The sequence below is a fragment of the Toxotes jaculatrix genome, chromosome 15 (assembly GCF_017976425.1).
Source record: "Toxotes jaculatrix isolate fToxJac2 chromosome 15, fToxJac2.pri, whole genome shotgun sequence".
Lineage (NCBI taxonomy): Eukaryota > Metazoa > Chordata > Actinopteri > Toxotidae > Toxotes > Toxotes jaculatrix.
The window spans coordinates 1,990,116-2,011,470 of NC_054408.1; the positions used below are offsets into that span (position 1 = coordinate 1,990,116).

A 21,355-nucleotide genomic window follows, 5' to 3' on the forward strand; every position below is an offset into this window, starting at 1 on the left:
ATAAACATATTAAAAGTTTTGTCTATGAAAATAATAATAAAAAAAGAATTACTGGAGCCTGCATGAGAAATTGAAATCGCTCAGAGGTTTTCGATTTAGTGAAGTGTCACAGCAAAACAAGCAAGTCCTCACCTCTGAGAGGCTAACACCAGCAAACGTTTGGTGCTTCAACCTGATATGAATAATTAATGAAGAAATAATAGATTGATTGTCTGTCAGTTTTACAGCAGTATTATGTTGTAAACAGTGAAGCGCCAGTCTAAAGGTGATATAATACAGAGTGTGAGTGCAGACACAGATCCAGCAGATGGTGGTTGAACTTTCCTGAAGCACCGTTTATCGAAAGTTGATTTTTTTTCCATGCACAGAGTGATTCTTTACTCACCTGAGTGGATGAAAGTCAGGTTGATGTGAGTCATGACACTGTGGCTGCAGTCATGTATGTATACTGATGCTAACTGCTGATGCTAACCTAATCTGTTCTGCCTACTCTATATGGCAGGCAACATGCTGCACTAAAATGAGTTTATACTGCTGTCACAGTGGCATAAGGCCTTTCTACTGTAATTGTATCAGTGTGCTTAGCATGTTGACATTGTGCTAACAAAGGTCTCAGAGTTGTTGTCGTGTGGGTCAGTGGGTTTTCTAAGAGTGTGTGGATGCTGGGAGTTACTAATGGATCATGCAGGCACTGACTCACTGAGTGTTGTTCCACTGGGTTGTTTGCTCACAGCTCTGGACTGTGTGTGCGTGTGTGCACATGCATGTGTACGCTTGCCCATCACATTGTCTATGTCCATCCCTCTGTGTCCACTATCTCTCTGGTTCTTTGGTTGCCACAGACAACCACGTCTTTCGCCGCTTATTGACAGAATCCATGGCAATGCTGCCTGTAAGACAGCTGGTTTGGTTGAAGGGGCACATATGCCACACGGTGTGTCTCATCTGTTATCTTCTCAGACATGCCTGCTCTTTGTTTCCATTTCAATCTGAAAAACATGTCAGTAAATCACAGCAGAGGAGGAGTGAGAAGGAAAAGCCAGTAAGCCAGCCACAGGTTTGCAGAAATGTCCAACTTCACAGCTCATTTAACTCAGCATGGACACTTTAAAAAGCCTTTTTCCATCAAAGAAGTGAAATACAAACTGCCAGTGAGGGCTGGGTGTTCGTTGTAAAATTGGGCAGAATCAGGTGAGCTGTTTATGAATATCAAGACTGTTTAACAACATCTCGTAAAATTCTTGAAATATCTTCTTTGCAAAAAAGAAAACAGAAGAAAAATAAGATTTTGACACGATGATTTGTTAACGTGGATACTGACTGCACTGAAAGTCACGACTCCAGACACAAGTGAAGTGTGGCTTCATCCTTCATTACTGACATTTGTGGCTAACTTTTCAGTTTATCTGCCTTACGGCCTCGGTTGTTGATAGCCACTTATAACCCCATCATGACAAATCAGTATATTGGCAGCTGTGAATAGTTGTTGTTGTTGTTGAATAAATGGCTGATGCAGAGATGAGATACTGGGTGTCATTTATCCCTGCGTGATGTTCTGAGATCTCTCTCGTCAGCCTGAAAGTAATGGGATGTGACCACACGGAGGGAATTTGATGCTCCATCATTTGTACATAAAACCCATTTCACTCCTTCTCTCTCGTGTAGTGAATTCAGTATCTTAGTGTTTTAAATGCATTTTATTCATTAAACTAGTTAATTGCAATAAACACAAAAATATCTGGTAGAATGAGAATCAGGCTACATGTTGCTGAGATATGTGAGGTTGATCAACAGTCTTTTCATCGCCTTTTCTCGCCTGTTGTCTCCACTCTCAGCCCCCTCTCTGTCTTTTCAGGGTGTGCTGTTGCAGCTGAAGAGAGCTTATAAACTTGTGACTAATACTGTAGCTGTGTGATTGAAAGCAGAGCTAATGGCACGCTGGAGCCTGCTGCTGCTGCTGCTGTGGCTGCTGCTGTACGGATGACTGGGACAGCACTGCACGTCTGACAGAGAATAATCCCAATCAGATAGACGTGGAGTTAGGAAGAGTTGGGATGAGACGCTGTAGAGAATATTCGTCTTCGGTCCATGTTTCTCACGCACTGGAAGAGGCGACACACTGTGACTTACATTTATGGGAAGTAAGGCTGACTTTTTGGATCAATACTCTTGGAATCAGCTCTGGATTGAGTGGTTATCCGGTTGCTGATTTTTGCTTGTGTAATTTACGTTGCTCTTTGATAATATTTCCGTACGGAAGACACTCAAATAGGTAAGAATACGAAGAGAAACATGCACCCAAAGTGTTCCGCAGAGTGTTGCTGGTTGTGCCCACTCAGATGTCCTGCACTTCCTGTTGAGAAAGCGTCAGCAAACACTTTTGGTTTTTTTTTTCTCTTCTGAAAGTACTGGGACTATACTTGAACAGGAAATTTGCTGTTTGCTTTTATATTCAAAAGTTACAGTTCAGTTATGTGACAGAAGGCTTTAAATTAGGGAATCTCTCCAATGTGCTGCAGTAGTATCTGCATATTATTTCTATTTACATACCATAATCCAATGTAGGATTGACACGCTGTAAAACTGAATCCTTATCTGTCTGAAGCTGGAGCTGAATCTAATTGAGGTAATTGTGTGTAAATTGCTGGCCTCAACAACATCATTTAACATCCAACCCTGCGCCCACTTGACACATGTATAACTGCCCACATATGTGGTCACACAAAGGAGATCACAGACAGAGGAATTACAATTACCCCTTCCCAACTACTGGATTGTAATTTTCCCATCACCATGGGGAAATTTTAGCATGTGGTGGGAGTTGGAGGAGGAAGGGTACAGAGTTGCAATTACACCCAACAGAGAGGACAACATGCCAAGACAGCTACAGGAGAGAGGCGGAGGTGCAGGGAAGTGAGGGACGAATGGGGAGAGAACCTGAGAGATTCAGCACTGCTCTGTAAAAGGCTTGATTGTTCAGGCTCCACAGGCTCTCCACTCTTACTCAGGAATGACAGATGAGTTGGTAATGGAGGTATAACAGAGCCTAACTGCATGGAATGATTCCTAAGACAGTGGGCTTCTCTCAGCAGCCACGAAGACTAAGGACACATAAGTAAGCAGTTGTTTTTATGGACTGGCCACTTGCAGTCGCAGCAGTTTTGTCTAATCAGTCATGAGTTGAAATTACCGGACAGGGATATATTTCTTTTTGTACTGCGTATGTGTGCATGGATGTGTATGAATGTGCAGTAGGACATATATGTATACGTGTGTATGTGTCATCATTCTTTATATTTGGGACAAAGAGGGTCAGTGGCCAAGGCTCTGCCTGAATTTTCCCTGTTTGCTTTCTGGCATGAGTCAGATGAGAAGTTCGCTACCCTGCCTCCTAGCTCTGTACAACTAAACTGCAAATATGTTTAGTAGGAAACATAATTGTGTTTTCTATTAATATCTGACAATAATTTGTAATTATGTTCATATCCCTTGCTGTAAAATATCCTACAGAATTAATGAAACTGTTTAATGGTCATGTTAAGGAGGCAGTACTCAAGTTCAGGGAAAAACAAAAACCAGAACCAAAACAATCTTTACGTAACTAAAATGCTTTGTTGACTACATCTGACAACAGATCAAACAGAGTAATCCACAAACAGAGTACAGATTTAATACCCAGCAAGCATTTGACAGACAGTCATACAGAGGATGAATAAGTTCAGACCTTCAAGCCTGATTTATGTCACTGTAAACTGAAGATACTTTGTGTAAGATCCTTCCACAAAATATTTTTAACCATGATTTCATTTCATCCCAAGAACGATGATGTGAAACTGAAAAACTCACAGTCCCAACTTTTATAACAAAATTGGCAGCTCTGTGCCTCTGTCAGGTCCGATATATTAAGAATCTTTAACCTTTGCTCTTTGCATTAGAACAGTTATAAAACAATTAAGCTAACCAGAGAAGGAGGTGGAAAGTCAAGCATTTTTATCTGATTAATTAGATAGAAACCTCAGTGAGGCCCAGAAGGGACCAGTAATTGGTTTAGGACACAGTGCTCTGGAGCTTAAGGTAAGAGAGTGAGGCTGTGCAATTAGTATGATGGAGTCTGCTGTTGTCTCTAGTTAGCTCTTGCTTAAGTACATAGATGGTCAGGTCATGCATGAACTAGCAATGTGCGTAAGCAGTTTGACTGCTAGTCTGGGGATTGTCAGAGGCAGGACCGAGGCTTGCTCTGCTCTCTTCATTTAGCCTCGCAGGGAACTCCTGCTCTGTTCTTATCCACCAACCACAGCTGCTGGACTCATTTGAACTGCCTGTGCCTTTGTTCATTGTGTAAGTGTGTGTGTGTTTAGATTATGTTTGTGTCACCCTGTCAGTGGCCGGGCTCAGTGTGGGTGTACGGTACATGCTGCTCAGTCAGGTTACTCTTTTCTCTCTGGCACAGGATTCGCTCTCTGTCTCACAGTTTAGCAGAAGAGAGAAGCAGTGCACGGAGGCAAGCTCAGGGACTATTTATAGATCACTTCTGGCCTACTTGGCAACAGGAAGGAGATGAAGACAAGGAAAGGAACTATGGAGGCCAAGGAGGGACAAAATAGAAAATAGAACGTCCAACTAGAGCAAAGTCACCTCTGCTGTCCTGGCTGGGCCAAAAAAAAAAAAAATAAAAAATGAAGTTCCACTTTTTGACTTTGGTAGAGTCTGAAAGTTTCTCTTCAGACACAACACCAAGACAAAAAGTCTGGCTAATAAATGCTGGACTGTCATAAGATGCAGTAGGTGTCATTAGGACTGTAGTTAACAATTATTATGTCATCTGTCAATCTGCTGTTGTAGCTCGTTCACCCTAAGGTTGGACATGATGTTCATTCTGAGAAGCTTTTCTGCTCAGCACAGTTGTACAGAGTGGTCATCTGAGCTGCCGTAGTTCTGTCCGCTCCATCCAGTGTGACCATTCTCCTCTGAGCAGAGCTGCTGCTCCCTGGGTGCTTTTTGTCTGAGTCAAACTGTAGACTTACATTAGCTGGAGCTCCTGACGTGTGTCTGCAGGATTTAATGTGTTGTACTGCTGCCACATGATTGTGGGAGGAGTACAGGTGTTCCTAATAAAGTGCTCGGTGAGTGTGTATTAAGTCTATTAGTGTCAGTACCAGGACAGTTCATTCTGCTGTGTGATGACTCAATGTGTTTGTCTCCATCAGTCATGAGATGTTCATTAAGCTTCTCAGTCGTCCCCACTCCTGGTTGGATGAGCCGTCCAAGCAGCCGACTGTACGGCCTGCGATGTGTGTAAACGCTCACGTGAGTGTGCATGTGCTGCTGCCTCGTGTTCCTCCAAAACAGCAGTTCTGTTAGAATTAGAAACCGCTGAGGAGATCCCTGGACGCACTTCTTAACTCCCGGGAGCCCGACGGCTCTAAATGAGGAGATGACTTCATCTCCTGTGCCTGTGTTTCAGGCTCCCTTTGATTGTAGATGCAGACAAGCAGCTAAGGCCTTATAGGGTAGTCAGCATTCAGGTATTTCACCTTAATCCGCGCAGGAATGTGGTCTTCGGGCCGTACCTCCGGAAAGGGAAGCAGGGAATTAACGTAGGTAGACAGCCTCTGTCTCCTTTTCTTCTCACTCTTTCTTGAGAAATCTCAGCTTGAGACTGAAGACTACTAATGAATGCTACACAAAACAGAAAGCCCGCCTCACAAACCAGGGGCACGGAGTTTCAAAGATGTGGTCTCTTTACAAGGCAGGAAAGATCTAATGAAAGACGCCAGTTACATCACGGGAAGTGTGTTTTGAGTGCAACCTATACCAGGAACTAAAAGTCAGGAAACCTCGGCCTCTGTTGCTTTATTTGACTTTTTCTGTCTCTCACACGTCCCAGACTTTATGAGAGTTTAATACATTGCTGGGTTGCTGCTCTTAAGGATCATTTCACCTAAATTAAAAAAAAATATATACATTCTCTCAGTTACTTCTGGTGGTATTTAGCTGTGCAGCTACTTTAGATTTAATCCAGGGTTTGAGACATCTGCCTTGGATTAATAAACCTGCCCCAGTACAACTGAGCTAAGTGCATTTTAGTTTTTGTTGCTTGCAGCTTTGACCAGTGAGAAAAGACAATTCACATCAGTATCTCTTTCCAAGAACAACGTCAGGACTCAGGATTATCCAGAGATCTCACTGTCAACAGTTTTTAATGGAACTAAATGTTTTAGTCATTATGTAACATAGAAAAACTGAAAGCGTGTCAGAAAATAAGAAGAAATGCCCGTCACCATTTCCCAGACAGCCCAGAACCCAAAGGTGTTCAGTTTATTGTAATACAGGAACAAGAAAAGCAGCAGGTCCTCACATTTGAGAAGCTGGAACCAGAAAGTTCTTGACATTTTTGCTCAATGCATGACTGAAACTCATTATTTGAGATCATGTGATTATCAAAACAGTTCTGTCAATCAACTAATCAGTTAACTGACTAGCCCTGTCAGTCGGAAAGAAAACTGTTGGCAGTGTGTTCTGTGTAACAGGGACGCTGTTTCTGGGAAAACATATTGTTGCTGTTACTGTTTTAAAAACCTTGACAAATAAACTTTGCAGCACTGACACGCTGACACCACTATGGATAAGTGAGAAAACACAGTATGTTTTTGTAATTTGTGTGAACTGACCCTTTAAGAATCACTCATTTAGTGAAGCAGTAACAGTGACAGTTCCTCTCTTTTCATGATTTGTATCTGTGTGATCCTTCTTTATGGCTCTGTGTATGTGTGCTTCATCCACTGTGGCATGCCAGTGTGTGTGTGTGTGTGTGTGTAGTGTGTCTCCACAGTGAGCCTGTATTCTGCTGCAGTGTTTTCTGTGTTTAAGTTGACACAGCTGGTGGGCAGGATGTCAGGCCTCTGTGTCTGTTTGTAATTCTCCCCTTGGAGAGCAGCCTTCCTTTGCTATAAATAGCTCCTGCGTGTGTGTGTGTGTGTGTGTGTGTGTGTGTGCGCGTGCGCGTGTGTGTGTGTGTGTGTGTGCGTGTGCGTGTGCGTGTGTGTGTGTGTGTGTGTGTGTGTGTGTGTGTGTGTGTGTGTGTGTGTGTGTGTGTGTGTGCGTGTGCCCCACCTCTCCTCTGTGTGCCCAGAGAGAATGATGTTCCCCCACACAGCATTTCCATTTGTGTGTGTGTGTGTGTTTTATCTTTCCCGTGTCCACTGTTCCATGTCTCGCTGTATTTGCTCTGTATGTCCAGTGTGTGTTTGTGTGTGTTAATGTATACAAGATGGTGGTTATAATGATGATAAGTGTGTGTATGTGTGTGTGTTGTGTTGCACATGGAGAGATGGTCTGATTTGATGTGACACACACACACACACTCATGCACAGGTTGTATCAGAGACAGGAAGTCCCTACTTCTTTGTCCATCTTCCCATTATTCTTTAGGCTTATTTAAAATAAAATTCCAGTCCATTTTCACTCTCCCTTCTGTTCATCTGAGTCTCACCAGCCCTGCCTCTCACACCGTGGTGTACTGCATGTTTCTTTCCCTCCTCCTCAAACTAACTAACTTTCAAAATCCCCATAAAATGTTCCCGGTTTGTGGAACATCATCGTTAAGACGTTAAGGAGAACGTCCCGATGTGAGTCTCTTTTAAGTTTGTCCAACTTAGGCTGTAAGACACATTTGTGTTTAGTCCTCCGAGTTTGACAGATGTCCAGGGTAGCAGAAGCAGTCAATGGGATGCCATACTTTCCCTTTTTCCCCTCTTTTCTTCTCTTTTCTTTCTTTCTCTACTTCCATGTCCGTCGTTCTTTTCTCCCTGGCCCAGGGGAACGGGTTGAGTGTGAGTGATGTGTGTTTACAGCTCTTCAGAGAAATGAGGGGTGGTTTGTGTGTGTGTGTGTGTGTAATGGGTTTCCTTTCTTCTCCACTTTTCGGCCGATTCCTCGTCTCCCATGCATGAAATTGGTGCTCAGATTCACACACACATAAACAGTATACACTTTGACAGTTTCCTGTAGATAAATGCAAGAGGGTGTTCTGCATCTGAGAGTGAGATGCTGTGTGTGTGTGAGTGAAGCTTTGTTATTTTCTGATGGAGCCTTTCACTGATATAAAACTCTTTTATTGTGTCTTTTCTCCATCCAGACCAGTATAAAGGAGGGATTGTTGTTGAAACAGACCAGCTCCTTCCAGAGGTGGAAAAAGCGTTACTTCAAACTGAGAGGCCGAACTCTCTACTACGCCAAAGATGCCAAGGTAGGCGTACCCAGTGCATCACCGTGCAGCACAATACACAAGTAGCTACAGGTGAACAGATCTTCTGTTTGTACGCTGACGTAGTTAGTGTTGACTAGCTTTAGTGTCTGGAGCCAAAATTTCAGTGGTTCGGAGACAAGCAGACAATCTTAGAGGAATAGTTTTACATTTTGGCAAATACGGTTACTTTGCTGAGAGTTTGATCAGAAGATCCTGCAGCCTGTTAGCTTAGCTTAGCATTAAGGTCTAACTGAAACAAGGGGAAACAGGTGGCCTGGTTCTGTCCAAAGGTAAAAAAAACGACCTACCAGCACCTTTACAGCTCACTAACTAACAAGATATTTGTTTAATCCACACAAAAATCAAAGCAGGAAAATGCAGCTCTGCAGGATTTGTGTCCCGGAGTGTCTCCACTGGTCCCGGCTGTAGAGGTTCTGGTATTTGTTACCTGTTTCCCTCTGTTTCCAGTCTTTATACTAAGCTAAGTTAACCTGTTGCAGCTGACTGTAGCTCATTACTGATTCATATTTTCTATAACCCATCTTCTGCACAGTAGTTCAGCCTGATGCTTTCTTACACTAATTTTGTTCATTTCCTGATCAAATTTCCTCAGATCCTTTATTTTCCTTTCTTAATCACAATCTTAATTTCCTTCCTCTGTTTTACTTTAAGTACATTTTTGCTCTTAACCTTTGAACTCTCTTTCCTCTTTGCTTCTAACCCAACCACCCTGGTCTGGAACATGTGTGTGTGTGTGTGTGTACCTGTGTGTGTGCACGCGCACTAGTCTGGCAGTGCTTTGGCGCGCTGGCAGGAGCGGGCGCTGCGCAGAGTGTCCAGGAGTCGCGTGTGCTGGCGAGTTCTGTCTGTGTGCTGGACGGGTGCACGACGCTCCCCCCCACCTCTGGGTGCCAGCGGATCTGAGGAAGGCCTAGTGAGAATCCGGGTCAGCACAGCACTGCCAGGGGCCAGGGGCCATGGGCCAGACCATTCCCTACTCGCCCACTCACCTGTGCACAACAGTGCTACATTCATGCCATATGGTGCTTTACAGATGTGAAGCAAAATAATATGATAGGTGTCATTCAGACAGTGGGGGCCATTTTGTGGATGAACTGAGACAAAATTAAGCTCTTTCAACGACTTCCACACTTCCTACTGAGAACTCAGACGAGGTTGCAAGTCTGGAACTTTTTTTATTGCCATATGACATGAATGCACTTTATATAAGATGGATATAACCCCAGTTTGGGCAGCAAAACACGTGTACCGACTGTAAGGCCACACTTGGATCAGTTTATGTTGTTAAACTTACTGAGTCCGTGGCTTTTATTGCCTTACACTGTGTGTTGCTTGTCCTCTGCAGCGTAAAGTCGCTCGTTGGCCATGCTGGGAGAGTGGGAAAAAAAAAAATCATAAATACTGTGTTTTCTTGGTCGTGTGTTATGGATCAGTCCTTTATAACTGGAACATAATGGGTGATCGAGTTCTTTCTGTCATGGCCAGACAGTGATGTTAGCCTCTATAGATAAGTGCCCATTCCCTACATGTCCATCCACTCTGGTGTCTCCAAGGTGGCCTGGCTGGCTGTGCTGCCCTGTGCTTAAGAAGCCTGACCTCCTCATTGATCCATCAGGAAGGCTACATCTCAGCACTTCAGTTTGTCCTAGGAGCCGCTCTCCTCTCCTCTCCCTCCTGGTTGTGCAGAAAACCAAGTCAGCTCCTCAGTAGTTTAACCACACGGGCTGAAGAGAACCGAAGGATAGGAGAGAGGAGTTGACGGAGGTAGGACAAGGGGCTCGTTGAGGTCGCTGAGATGCAGCTGCTGAGCTAAGCTCTGGATCTATGGGTTACAGAGGGTCTGGATGCTTGCCTTTGTCCACCATTCACTGTCAGCTTTCATTACAGCTTCCCTCAAGACAGTAGAGTGTGTGCCCACACATATACAAGTGTGTGTGTGTGTGTGTGTGTGTGTGTGTGTGTGTGTGTGTGTGTGTGTGTGTGTGTGTGTGTGTGTGTGTGTGTGTGTGCTGGTGGTGTGGTGAGTGAGAGGGAGGGAAAAGGATTGTGTCAAAAGAACTGAAAGTATTCACACACATGCAGTACACACACGTGATGCACTGCTGTAGCAGCCAGGAGCACTGTAACAGGGGGGCAGTGTTTGTGTTGGCATGCCATTCATACTCAGGCCCTCTCCACACTCCACACACACATTCACACGCACTTGTAGGCATATGTGAAAGTGCTGGGACACACGCTTCCCCTGCACACACACACACATGCACGCACACACACACATAGAGTAAGCGTTGGCTGGTGTCCCTCTCTGGCCAGGCGTCGTTAACTGGCCATTCCCTCTGACAGCTGCAGTGGCTCACTCCTCCCACACACACACACACACACACACACACACTCAGTCGGAGGGCATTCCTTTGACGGCATCGGTTTTTGGCCTGCGGCTCTTTAAGAGCTCAGCTGCATGCCTTATGCATCACGGCTCTGTTAGGATATCATGTTCCTGTTCGGAGACTCTGGCTGTCTGCTGGCTGTACTGGATGGAGTTGGCTCCAGCTCCTCAGCAACACAGAAATTCAATAAAACATATTAACATTCAGCGTTATGTTGTTGGCACTATTTTCATGTAGGTACAGAGTGAAAACACAGGAGGGAAACACAGGAGGGAAAGCCTCGCTGCAGCGTGGCTGAGTGATCTAAGAGCGTCGGACAAACTGGACTCGTTGTTCCTGACCAGAACGCTTCTGAGCCATCAGCTCAGACTGGTCCACTGTAACAGACATCAAATTCTAACTGATTTCCTCATGCCCATCATAAAAATAATCCACCCAATGGTCTGACAAGCTGCAGAGTATTTTAACCATAACATAATGCCCTCCATGACACGCATGGGTCAGGAAATGTACATGTGGTAATGTACATCTGCTGTTTGCCTTATTTTACTAAACCCTGCAGTTCCACAAGTTTCTATTTACTTTGTCTCTTTTTCAGTAAATTACGAGGAATTGATAAATCATTTTTCAGAACACGGACGTATCATGAAACAAACTCTCTGCACAGACATGTTAAAATGACCCCACCTCTCCTACGTAAGAGCCAGCGTGTTGTTTTTGGAGGTCTTGTGTTACCTGAAGCTTGTGGCTCCTCAGACCAAAAATAGATGTAACTGCTGAACAGAGGCGTGTGTGACGTTATTAAAACTGAAAATATAATTTTTATTATCAGACAGTAAGTGCACTTTCATGTGTTCTGTGACACCTGCAGTAGCTTCCTGTTCATGTCAGGTCTGCTTTGTTTGCTGTGGCCATAACGAGACATTTCCTCATGCCCTCGTATACAAGTGATATTAAGCTAAGTTGTTGATAAAACTGTCCAAAGGCTGATTCTCTTGTTCTTTTTTGTTCCCTCTATCTCTCTGTCCCCTCTCCCTCCAAACACATACACCTCGTCTTTTCTGTAGTCCCTTATCTTTGACGAGGTGGATCTATCGGATGCCAGCGTAGCAGAGTCCAGCACGAAGAATGTCAACAACAGCTTTACAGTGAGTGCATCTTACAGTCACACACACACACACACACACACACACACAGTGGGTTACAGGGGAGATCACAGGCAAAGGCACGTGTCACGCAGAGGGACTGAGTGTGTCACAGTGTCACAGTGTGTCACCAGTGGAGCAGAACCACACCAACGTGTGTCGCTCTACTGCAAAGTTATGATGATTAAAACACATTCAGGCTCTGGGTTTTCATGCAGATGAGAGTTTCTGTCTCTAAGCTCTGTTTCTTTTGGTTTTGTGGTTGGATGAATGTCATGGTTCTTCACCAGTTGCACCAGTAGAAAAGGCATTAATGGTTATTTTAATGTCAGCCCCTTTCTCACTGGAAAAGAATGACTTCATCACCATCGAGAAAATTTTAACTACTTTCCAAATATCCGTGTAAATAAATCAGTTACAGCAAAATAATCACCAGTAAATAATAACAACAGTAAACCTGCTGGTGATGAAGGTCACATGGTTGTTCCCATTGTCCTGTAAGTGTGGCTTAAACTTAAAACTTTTATTTTATTAATCACGCCTGAACCTGAAAGTGATACAGACATTTTACTGCCCCCTGGTCAGCGTCAGTCAGACAGAGTTCTGTTCTCAGCACCAGGCAAAGTCACAGGGACGATTTCCAATGATGGGACCACGTTTTATGAAAGGCTCTGGTTGTGTCAGTGGGTCCCATGAATCCCAGTATGAACGCAGGTACTTAAGTATTTTAATGAACACTGGACTGCATTCAGCCACAGCGGACAGCACTCACAGCCATTATGCATTCAGCTGGAGATCCATCAGGGTTTCTAAGAAAACAGGATTTGCCCTTCAAGGATAATGATCAACCAAACACCTGAAAATGTCAGTCCTCGTTATATTTAGATGATATTTCAATACATTTTGCCAGCGTTGCTCCTTATGTAATTGTCACATGCTGCAGCTACTGAGAGAAGGAAGTGAGTGGTGCTGCTGTGAATGGATGCTTGTTCAGGAAAAGAATGAGCTGCTGAGCTGGATGAGTTTGTGTGGGAGGTGGAGGGAAATGAACACGAGTATTAGGAGTAACGAGGATGAAAACAGACAGTGAAAGAGCTTGTGGTGCCCTGTCCTTTCTATAAATGTCTCGCATCTCCCAGAGTGTTGCTATAATAAGAAACAAGGAGGAGGAGGAGGAGGCAGGCAGGAGAACAGTGCCCAGATGAGAGCACAGAGCTATTTTTAGCAACCTCTTGAAACGCTTCAGTGAGTGACTGCGATGGCTTAACGTCTGCCATAATCATAAATAAGATTATGTGCTTCTGCTGCATGTGTGTGCGGCATGTGTGTGCAGTCGTGACCGCGTGTGTGTTTGTTTGTTTCAGGGTTAATAAACATGCTTGTTATGCTGCTTTGCTTTTCTGAGGGTTTGGAGCTGAGCTCAACACGTCCTGATGAGCATCAGCATCCCAATCAGATGGTGAGAAGGTGGAAGAAGAGGTGATGTTGAAGGGGGAACGGGGGGATGGAGAGAGAGGAGACAGATAGAAAAAGGGAAGTGAGGACGAGATGTGGTTGAGAAGTGTGAATACAGACGGAGGTGAGAGAAGGTCTGGACAAAAATACAGCACATTAAATAAATGACTGATGGGGAACGATGGCGAAGGGAAAGACACAGCAAGGTAGTGCAGTAGAGGAAATCCTGGAGTGATGTCACACCATCGCTGAGTGCGCTCCCTGGGGAAAAGAGAAAGAGAGGGGCAGAGCGAGATCGAGGCATAAGTGAGCACTGAGAAGTGGGAGAGGAAAGATGGATGCAGAGGAAAAGAGGAGTGCAGCCGAGAGGTAATGAAGACGGGACAGACGGCAAAGGAGCAGTGAAACACAAAACCAAAGGTAACGTGACATGCTGAAGGGCAGTTCACCTGCAGCGGCTGCACACGCATGCATTTCTCTGTAATGCGCACAAACCCAGACACAGTCACGCAAACCAACAGGGGGAGACCAGGCTTCATCGGACAGGTTGTGTGATCACGACTGAGAGAGAGAGAGAGGGGGGGGGGGAGGCAGAGACCACTGCAGAGGAAGCATTGCAGGGCTTTGCTCTGACTGTGCAGAGTAATTGCCAGTCTCTGTCTGTGAGTCTGTCTGTCTGTCTATCGGTCTGTCTGTCTGTCTGTCTGTCTGTCGGTCGGTCTTCTGAGGATGAGTGATGCTGCTGGTATCACCTGTGCAGGTTGGTGCTGCTTGGTTGGACGGTTTGAATGAGTGATTGACTCGTGCCTGTGCTTAGATCCACAGCTCTGTCGGCTCAGTGTGTTTCATGTGCATGCACGTGGGGGCGGGGACCAGGGACTCCCCCCGGGGACCTAAAAAGAAAACAAGGGGCAGCCGTGGCGCAGCAAGTTAAGATTGCGGCTTTGGACTTTGGACCGGCCTGAGATCGTGGGTTCGATCCCGCGACCAAGCGCAAAAAAAACGGATACTTTGGTGGTGAAGGAGACGCGCCTCCCCCTGTCTCTGCGACCATGGCTGTGAAGAAGGGGCACCACATCTACCCCAGCTCTCCGGGCGCCTCACTAGGCAGCCGCCTGCCCCAGCGTCTCTAGTGCATGTTTGTGTGCGTTCACTTGGTGTGGGTAAATGGGTGAATTACACCAGTTATGCAGGGGAATCATGTCACTCTTTTCTCTAGTGCATAGTTCGGTGTAATTAATCTAAACTCTACACCTCAACAATGTTTTAGCTTTATTTAATTATTTATTAAATGATAAAAAATGTAAATTATAAAGAATATTTATAATTGGTTAATAATTGAGGCTAAATCAGATTCAGGACTGGGTCTGCACTGACACGTACACTACACGTATGTGACCAGCTGATCCGTGCTGTGTCACATCTTTGTTGTTGCTCTTGCCATCGGCTCACTTGTGCGCTGGAAAGCAGCCAGTGTGAATATACGATGAGGCAGCGGCGCTGCAGCTGTAGAGAGAGCACCGTGAAGTCCACGTGAGGGGGGAGCTCAGCCCAACCCAAACCCTAAACTCATTCCACACTCTGCGGGGGTGCGCCGCCTCTCTCCCGGTCTCACTCATGTTTATTGGAGGGGCTCACTTATTACCATCCACTTTTAAATCCATGAAATGAATCGCAGCTTTGAAATGTGCACTTGCTTCATCGTTGTTGTGTAGTTAATAGTGTTGTGATCACTGTGCGAGCATGTGCGTGTGTGTTACAGGGAGAGAGCAGCTGCTGCTGTCTTTTGCTGTTGTGCTGTTGGTCCCAGTGGATGCAGGATCTGTGCACCAATCCCGCGCCGTGTGTGTGTGTCTGTGTGTGTGTGTCTGTCTGTGTGTGTGTAAACAGCAGCGGGTGTCCCCCATTATCAGCTAATCTTTGGTGGCTGCCTCTCTGGCAAAAATCAAAACAAACGAGGCTCGTGATTCCGTGTTCTCCTCATCACTTACAGATGCAGATTCTGATCAAAGAGCCACTTCTTGTTGTCACTTGACAAACACACATGCGCACAAACACACACCTGACATATTCCGTTCTGAAGGTCAGTCATCAGGAGAGGTTTTCCACACTTGAGGGATGCCTAAAGCCATTTTTGGAAACAGCAGTTCCTGTTTCCCCTGGCAACCAATCTTATCACTACCCTGTTTCAGACACACACACACACACACACACACACGGATACAGTACACCAGCAGAGAGACAGGATGATCTATGTCCAAAGGGATCAATTTGCCAAGTGCATGTGCATCCATACACTCACACACACACACACACACACACACACACACACTAATCCTTGCAGTTCCTAGTGGAAAATGTTTTGTGATTAACGTTTGAGGAAAACACATTTCTCTGAAGAGAGAGTAAGAAGGAGGGAGAGAGAGAGAGAGAGAGAGAGAGTACAGCAGATTTACTCTTGTTCTACCTGCTGAATGGCTGATTACACGAGTGATTCAGGTGAGTGATCAGGGAGCTGGTCAGGTGGGTGATTTGAGCTCGAGATGCCGTAGAGCAGAGCAGCTCCCTCTCCACCTTCATCTCATTCAGGGCCGCAGCACAGAGTTATTTCCATCACTGATCAATCTGTCCATTTTCTTGATTAGGTGTTGAGTGTTTAAAATGTCTGACAGACCTGTGACCTTCCACCTGTTTTATACCAGTGTCGATGCAGAGTTTCAGATGTAATACTATTACATATACTGTATACTATTTTTTCTTTTCGTTTAACTAAATGAAGCACTGTTGTTTTCACACTAACACTGTCAGATCGTGTCTTTTACATTTCCATCGTGTAAGCAGTGTCATACCATCCAGTTTTACGTAACACTGCTCCACCATATGTGCGTTCAAACAAACGGGTTCATGATTACAATCTGCTTTGCACTGAACACGTCGTTTTTACATGTTCTGATTTTCCTCCGGTCTCCGTTTGCTGCGCCGCTGGTCGCCGCTTTGCATCTTTGTACCTCTGCACGTTGCTGCCTTCTTATGTAACAGGTTCCCATTTAAAATAATGCATATGCTGCTTCTTGTCCTGTTTTAGCTGCGTGTGTGAATGCACTGTTAAGGATAGCAAGGGGTGAGAGGTCAGGAGTCAACCCAACCACTGTATTATATATACTATATTATTAACATGACCATAGTTCAGAACACGTCACAAGAGGGAAACTATAATTAAAGTTCAACAAAAGTTCTGTTTTCGTGTGTAAGACATTTAGTTTTGTGGTTCAGGTTGTTTTCCCTAAATAACGTTGCCTGTTTAATAATGCATGTGTGTCATGTTCTACCACAGCTTTGCGTGTGGGCAACACACGGCTGTAAAGCAGATGGTTAGCTGTAGCCTTCACACAGAAAGACAAGCAGTGCTAAAACAGATGCATCCGTACGCCCCAACATACACATACACTCATGCACATTACACGCACACACACACACACATGCACAGTACACAGTGCAGTTGTGCACCTGCTGTTCTCAACACCTTGTAAGAGCCTGAGGTGCTGCTGGTGTAATCACTACTTTCACTGTTTCCCTGTGTTTTTCTGGGACTCATCGATGTCTGTTTAGTCTGCAGGATGTGCGGCCTGCACGGCTACACATTTATCCAATTATCACCAAAATGGGTGTAATTCAAGAATAGAATGGATCCCATCAGCAGCTGAGCATATGGCTTCAGATTATGGTGAATGGTTGGTCTGAAATGGTGCCTCGAAAAAAAAATCAATGAACGCAAAGTGTGTGCAGCACACGGTGATACTGACAATCAACAGGCCAGAACATGGGAGATTCATTCCCCTCCAAAGTTTTCATGTATGGAAATTACTGTAAGAATTCCTCTCTGTTTACCAAGGGTTTGTACCATGTTCCTTCTTAGAGATGCAAAATGTAGGAGGAGGGAATTGAAATGTAAACATTTTAAACCACTGCTTCTGATCATGGAGTCATTGCCAGCTTCTCCCTACAGGAGAGGAAAATGCATCTGAAATGTAATATCTGCTAAAAGCAGGTTTATAATCTGAGCCTCAAACAGAGTGTGAGAGAGAAGGAGAGGGAAATGATGAAAGATAAGACCGCTCTGTCGGCCTCAGGTAAGGAAAAATCTTTGGTGACAGCAGTAAAGAAAATTTCAGTAAATCAAAATGTGAAGATACTGTGAGGTCACTGAAGAGGCCCTTTGTTTGGCTTCAGTACTGGACAAGACTAAATTTATTAGTTATTTATCACACATTTTTACTTTAGTGCTTCCCTTTTCTTCCTGCTTGATTAAGGATTTTTTTGTGTTACAGCCCATCACAGATCATGGTGTGTGTGTGTGTGAGAGATGAGTTTGAAGATGGGTGTGGTCTGAGCCACGAGCACTGAGGACTTGTGGGTTGGACCGTCGGTGTGTTAGGGTTGTGGTCTCTGTGATCCCATTGCGAGATGGTCTGTAGTTTCATTAATAATTAAGCATCGTTAAAGAAAAATTGACCTGGATTCTCTGGTTTCAGTTTGTCAGATGCGAGGATTTGTTGCTCTTGTGTGTAAACATGTGTGTAACAGCAAATCTCTTGGACAGTTGGTCAGAAAAAAGAAGCTGAAGACATCACAGTTTTTTCACATTCTGTTTCCTAAATGATTAATTGACTATATAGATAAAATAACAAGCTGATAATGAAAATAATTAGCAGTTGCAGAGCTATGCAGTGCTCCTGTGGAGGAAACACTACCTCTCTTCAGCCAGTATTTTAAAGTGCAGGCCTTCAGTTTGCTGCGTTGCTGAGCAGCCCTGTGTTTGTGCACTTTGTTAAAGCCTCAGTGAACAGAAAAAAAATGTGACAAAAACACTGAAGTCTGACCGAACAGTAGATTTGTTAGGATTAGTAAATCTTTTTTTTTCCAGTGTAATCATGTTTTCTGATGAGACCATTCAGTCAAATCAGACGTCAGTGTGCGAACAGTTCCTCTGTTCAGCCTCCCTGCTCCCACTAAGATGAACAGAGATAACATAAGGACAAGATGAGTTACAAAGAGACGGAGAGAAAGAAGAGAGAAGGGAGCATAAATAAGTGATGGGGTGTTGAAAGGGTGATGTGTGTCTGTAGGGTTATCTACAGGGAGACTGTCCATACACACCCACTCACAGACAGGGAGAGGACAAGAGAGGGGGGAGGAAGGGGGGGGAGCTCTTAGCCTTTACCGAGGTGCTTCGCCTGTCAGCACATATCTGCCTCAACTCATGAAGGGCTAAGAGCGAGAGAAAGGGAGGGCTGAGAGGAAAAAATGCTGGAGCGAAGGAAAAGACTAACTCAAGAAGGTGTTAGGGCATGAGAGAGCTACAGTTAATGAGAGAGAGAGAGAGAAGGAGGGAGGGAGGGGGCTTCTCATCCTTTCTCTCCCTTAAAGACAGAGCCGCTCGCTCTCTCCTCTCAGTGGCACCGCAGGCTGAGGAGGAAAGCACTGGAAACATTTATCCCTCCCTCTCTCTTTCTCTTTCTCTCTCACTTTTTAGCCATAGAATCCGTCTCAGCCTTTTCACCCGTGCACGTATCCCTCACTCTCCCTCCAGGTGATCACTCCGTTCCGTAGGCTCATCCTCTGTGCTGAGAACAGGAAAGAGATGGAGGACTGGATCAGTTCGCTGAAGTCCGTCCAGTCCAGAGAGCATTACGAGGTAAGAGCTCCTTTCCAAATCAACAACTAGACAGATCCAGTGTGTGTGTGTGTGTGTGTGTGTGTGTGTGTGTGTGTGTGTGTGTGTGTGTGTGTGTGTGTGTGTGTGATCATATGTATATGGCAGGGAGGGGGCAAAGAGATAGAGAAGAAAAAGAGAGAGATGGGGTGTGTTAAGACATAGTGCCGCAGGAACAATGGAGCTGTTTTTAGGCGTATCCTCTTCTGGAGATTTTTGTCATTTTTCTGTTTTTAATAAACATTTCAACTGAGGGTGTTTCTGTAAGTGAACGTATCCTGTTAGTGTTTTTTATTAGAACAGAAATAAGTGTATGTGGAACAGTGGTGAGCTCAGATGGGTGTGTAAAGTATAGTAGGAAAAAGAGTTGCATGTTGGGAATCGTGATATTGGCAACTCGGGACTTAACAAGTTGTTTATGCAGAAGCAACACACTCATGTGAAGGTTCAGAGTCCCAGAGCACCAGCAAACACACACACGAATGCATGGATCCACACATACAGTCACAGGTACACAACTCTACAATCAGGGAAAAAAAAAACAGTAAAGGAGACACACACACACACACACACACAGAATACAATCAGCATCAAAGTCACACATAAAAACGAGGCACATGCTGAACGCCACAGCACGTGTCTGATGGTTCCAGCTTCATAAACACGGAGCGGCTCTGTCTGCTGCTCATTTTAATGCCCTTCTTTATTATACATTACAGTTTTTCTGGAAGACTCTAGAAAACAAGCAAACAGCACGACTGTCGACTTACGTGCCACCATGACATTTTTTATTTGTCACAAAACCGCCCGTAACTGCTGAGAATATTCCACTGTCAGCGAAAGATGAAAGCGGAGTGTAAATCTGGGCTGTGTGTTGACAGTGACGGGTTGTGGCGAGCGCAGGGAGAAAGCAGCGCTGCATTTTAATGGGTTTGATTTGGGAGGGAAATCTTATATAAGACCCCATCCCTCGCCCCCTTACTGCACTGCAATGCAGCAGCACCCCCAGAGCTCACACACTACAGGGTACACACATGTGCACACATGAATGCGCACGCACTCCTGCCAAGATGTCAACACAACAGCATTTAATCACCCTCTTCTCTAATGCAGCAGCAGAAGAGTCTGAATGTCCTAGTTTGGAAGCACCTGTTACAATTCTACTTATGAAACTGTACCAGGGCTGCGCCAACTACTGCAGACGCAACGCCCACGCTGGTACAGTACACTACTCACATTAGCCTTCGCTCCACAGTCGGCTCGCTCCGCACGCTGAAATGTACAGAAGCGTCCAGTTTTCCTGACCAGGTGTCACTTCTGTAAAATGGTGGAGCAGCAGAGACACTGATGTGATGCGGAGGATTTCTCCTGTGCAGATCCCACACAGTGTCGTCACGAGGATCTGAAAGATCAGAGAGATCAGACCTCAGTGGAAAGTGAATGATTATTGTTATTGATGTTACTGGGGGAAGCTAATACACAAGGAATGAATGAAGTGAATGTGAAAATGTGTTGATTTGTGTCTGCTGCAGGAAACAGGTGGAGAAATGTGATGCACTTTACACTTTACTCAGATTTTTCATGTTAAACACTTGTTCTGTTTACAGTCATTATGTGCAGTGATCTGTAATGAAACCTACAGTAGACCTGTCACTGTGTATATGTTATTGTCATGACGATGTAGTGCACTGTGCTTGCCCTTCTGTGACTGTCATCCCAGTGCCGCCAACCTGTTTTAACCTCTCCTTTGCCAGACGGCACAGTTTAATGTGGAACATTTCTCAGGGATGCACAACTGGTACGCCTGCTCCCATGCACGGCCCACCTTTTGCAACGTCTGTAAAGATAGCTTGTCTGGGGTCACGTCTCATGGCCTCTCGTGTGAAGGTAAATAACACACAAACACAACACATGCTCACTGTCAAGCACATGATTGTTTGTGGACGAGTACACACACTGTGTTTTCTTATGTAATACCCTTTAATCCAGGGCCCTTTGAAGCAATGCTCACTCATTTCTACATCTTATTACTGGCTCATAGACTTCCTGCTCTGTACGTTGCAGCAGATCATTTGAATGTTGCGTAAGAAAGGACTTGGGAGTCACTGAAGTGAGAAAATTCTTTGTTCGAATGTCTGGAGCTGACTAGATATACCTGAGCCAGCATGAGTCTTTGAGCGGGGTGAATGGCTGGGTGCCCATCAATCTGTTAGCTTGAAGTAGAGGGAGGGAAAAGAGCTGGAGGTGAACTGCCATTAACTCTGCACAGACATATGATTGAAGCCTGTAACCATATGCTTTTAAATGGCACTGGGTGTTAGTTAGACTGTTTGAGTTTTATTTTAGCTTTATGCACGGAAGTGACGGATCCTGTGAATGACGCCAC

At 44.9% G+C, this 21,355-nt stretch overlaps 1 protein-coding gene across 5 annotated transcripts in view; it reads left to right on the forward strand.

Annotated features, from left to right (window-relative positions):
• dgkh (diacylglycerol kinase, eta) overlaps positions 1-21,355 on the forward strand; it is a 45,362-nt gene that overhangs the window by 2,921 nt on the left and 21,086 nt on the right. For all 5 annotated transcript variants that reach the window (XM_041057155.1, XM_041057154.1, XM_041057157.1 and 2 more), the window contains 4 exons: positions 8,138-8,248; positions 11,724-11,804; positions 18,847-18,951; positions 20,724-20,856. In XM_041057155.1, the coding sequence (XP_040913089.1) occupies positions 8,138-8,248; positions 11,724-11,804; positions 18,847-18,951; positions 20,724-20,856 (430 nt within the window). The remainder of the gene's footprint in view (positions 1-8,137; positions 8,249-11,723; positions 11,805-18,846; positions 18,952-20,723; positions 20,857-21,355) is intronic.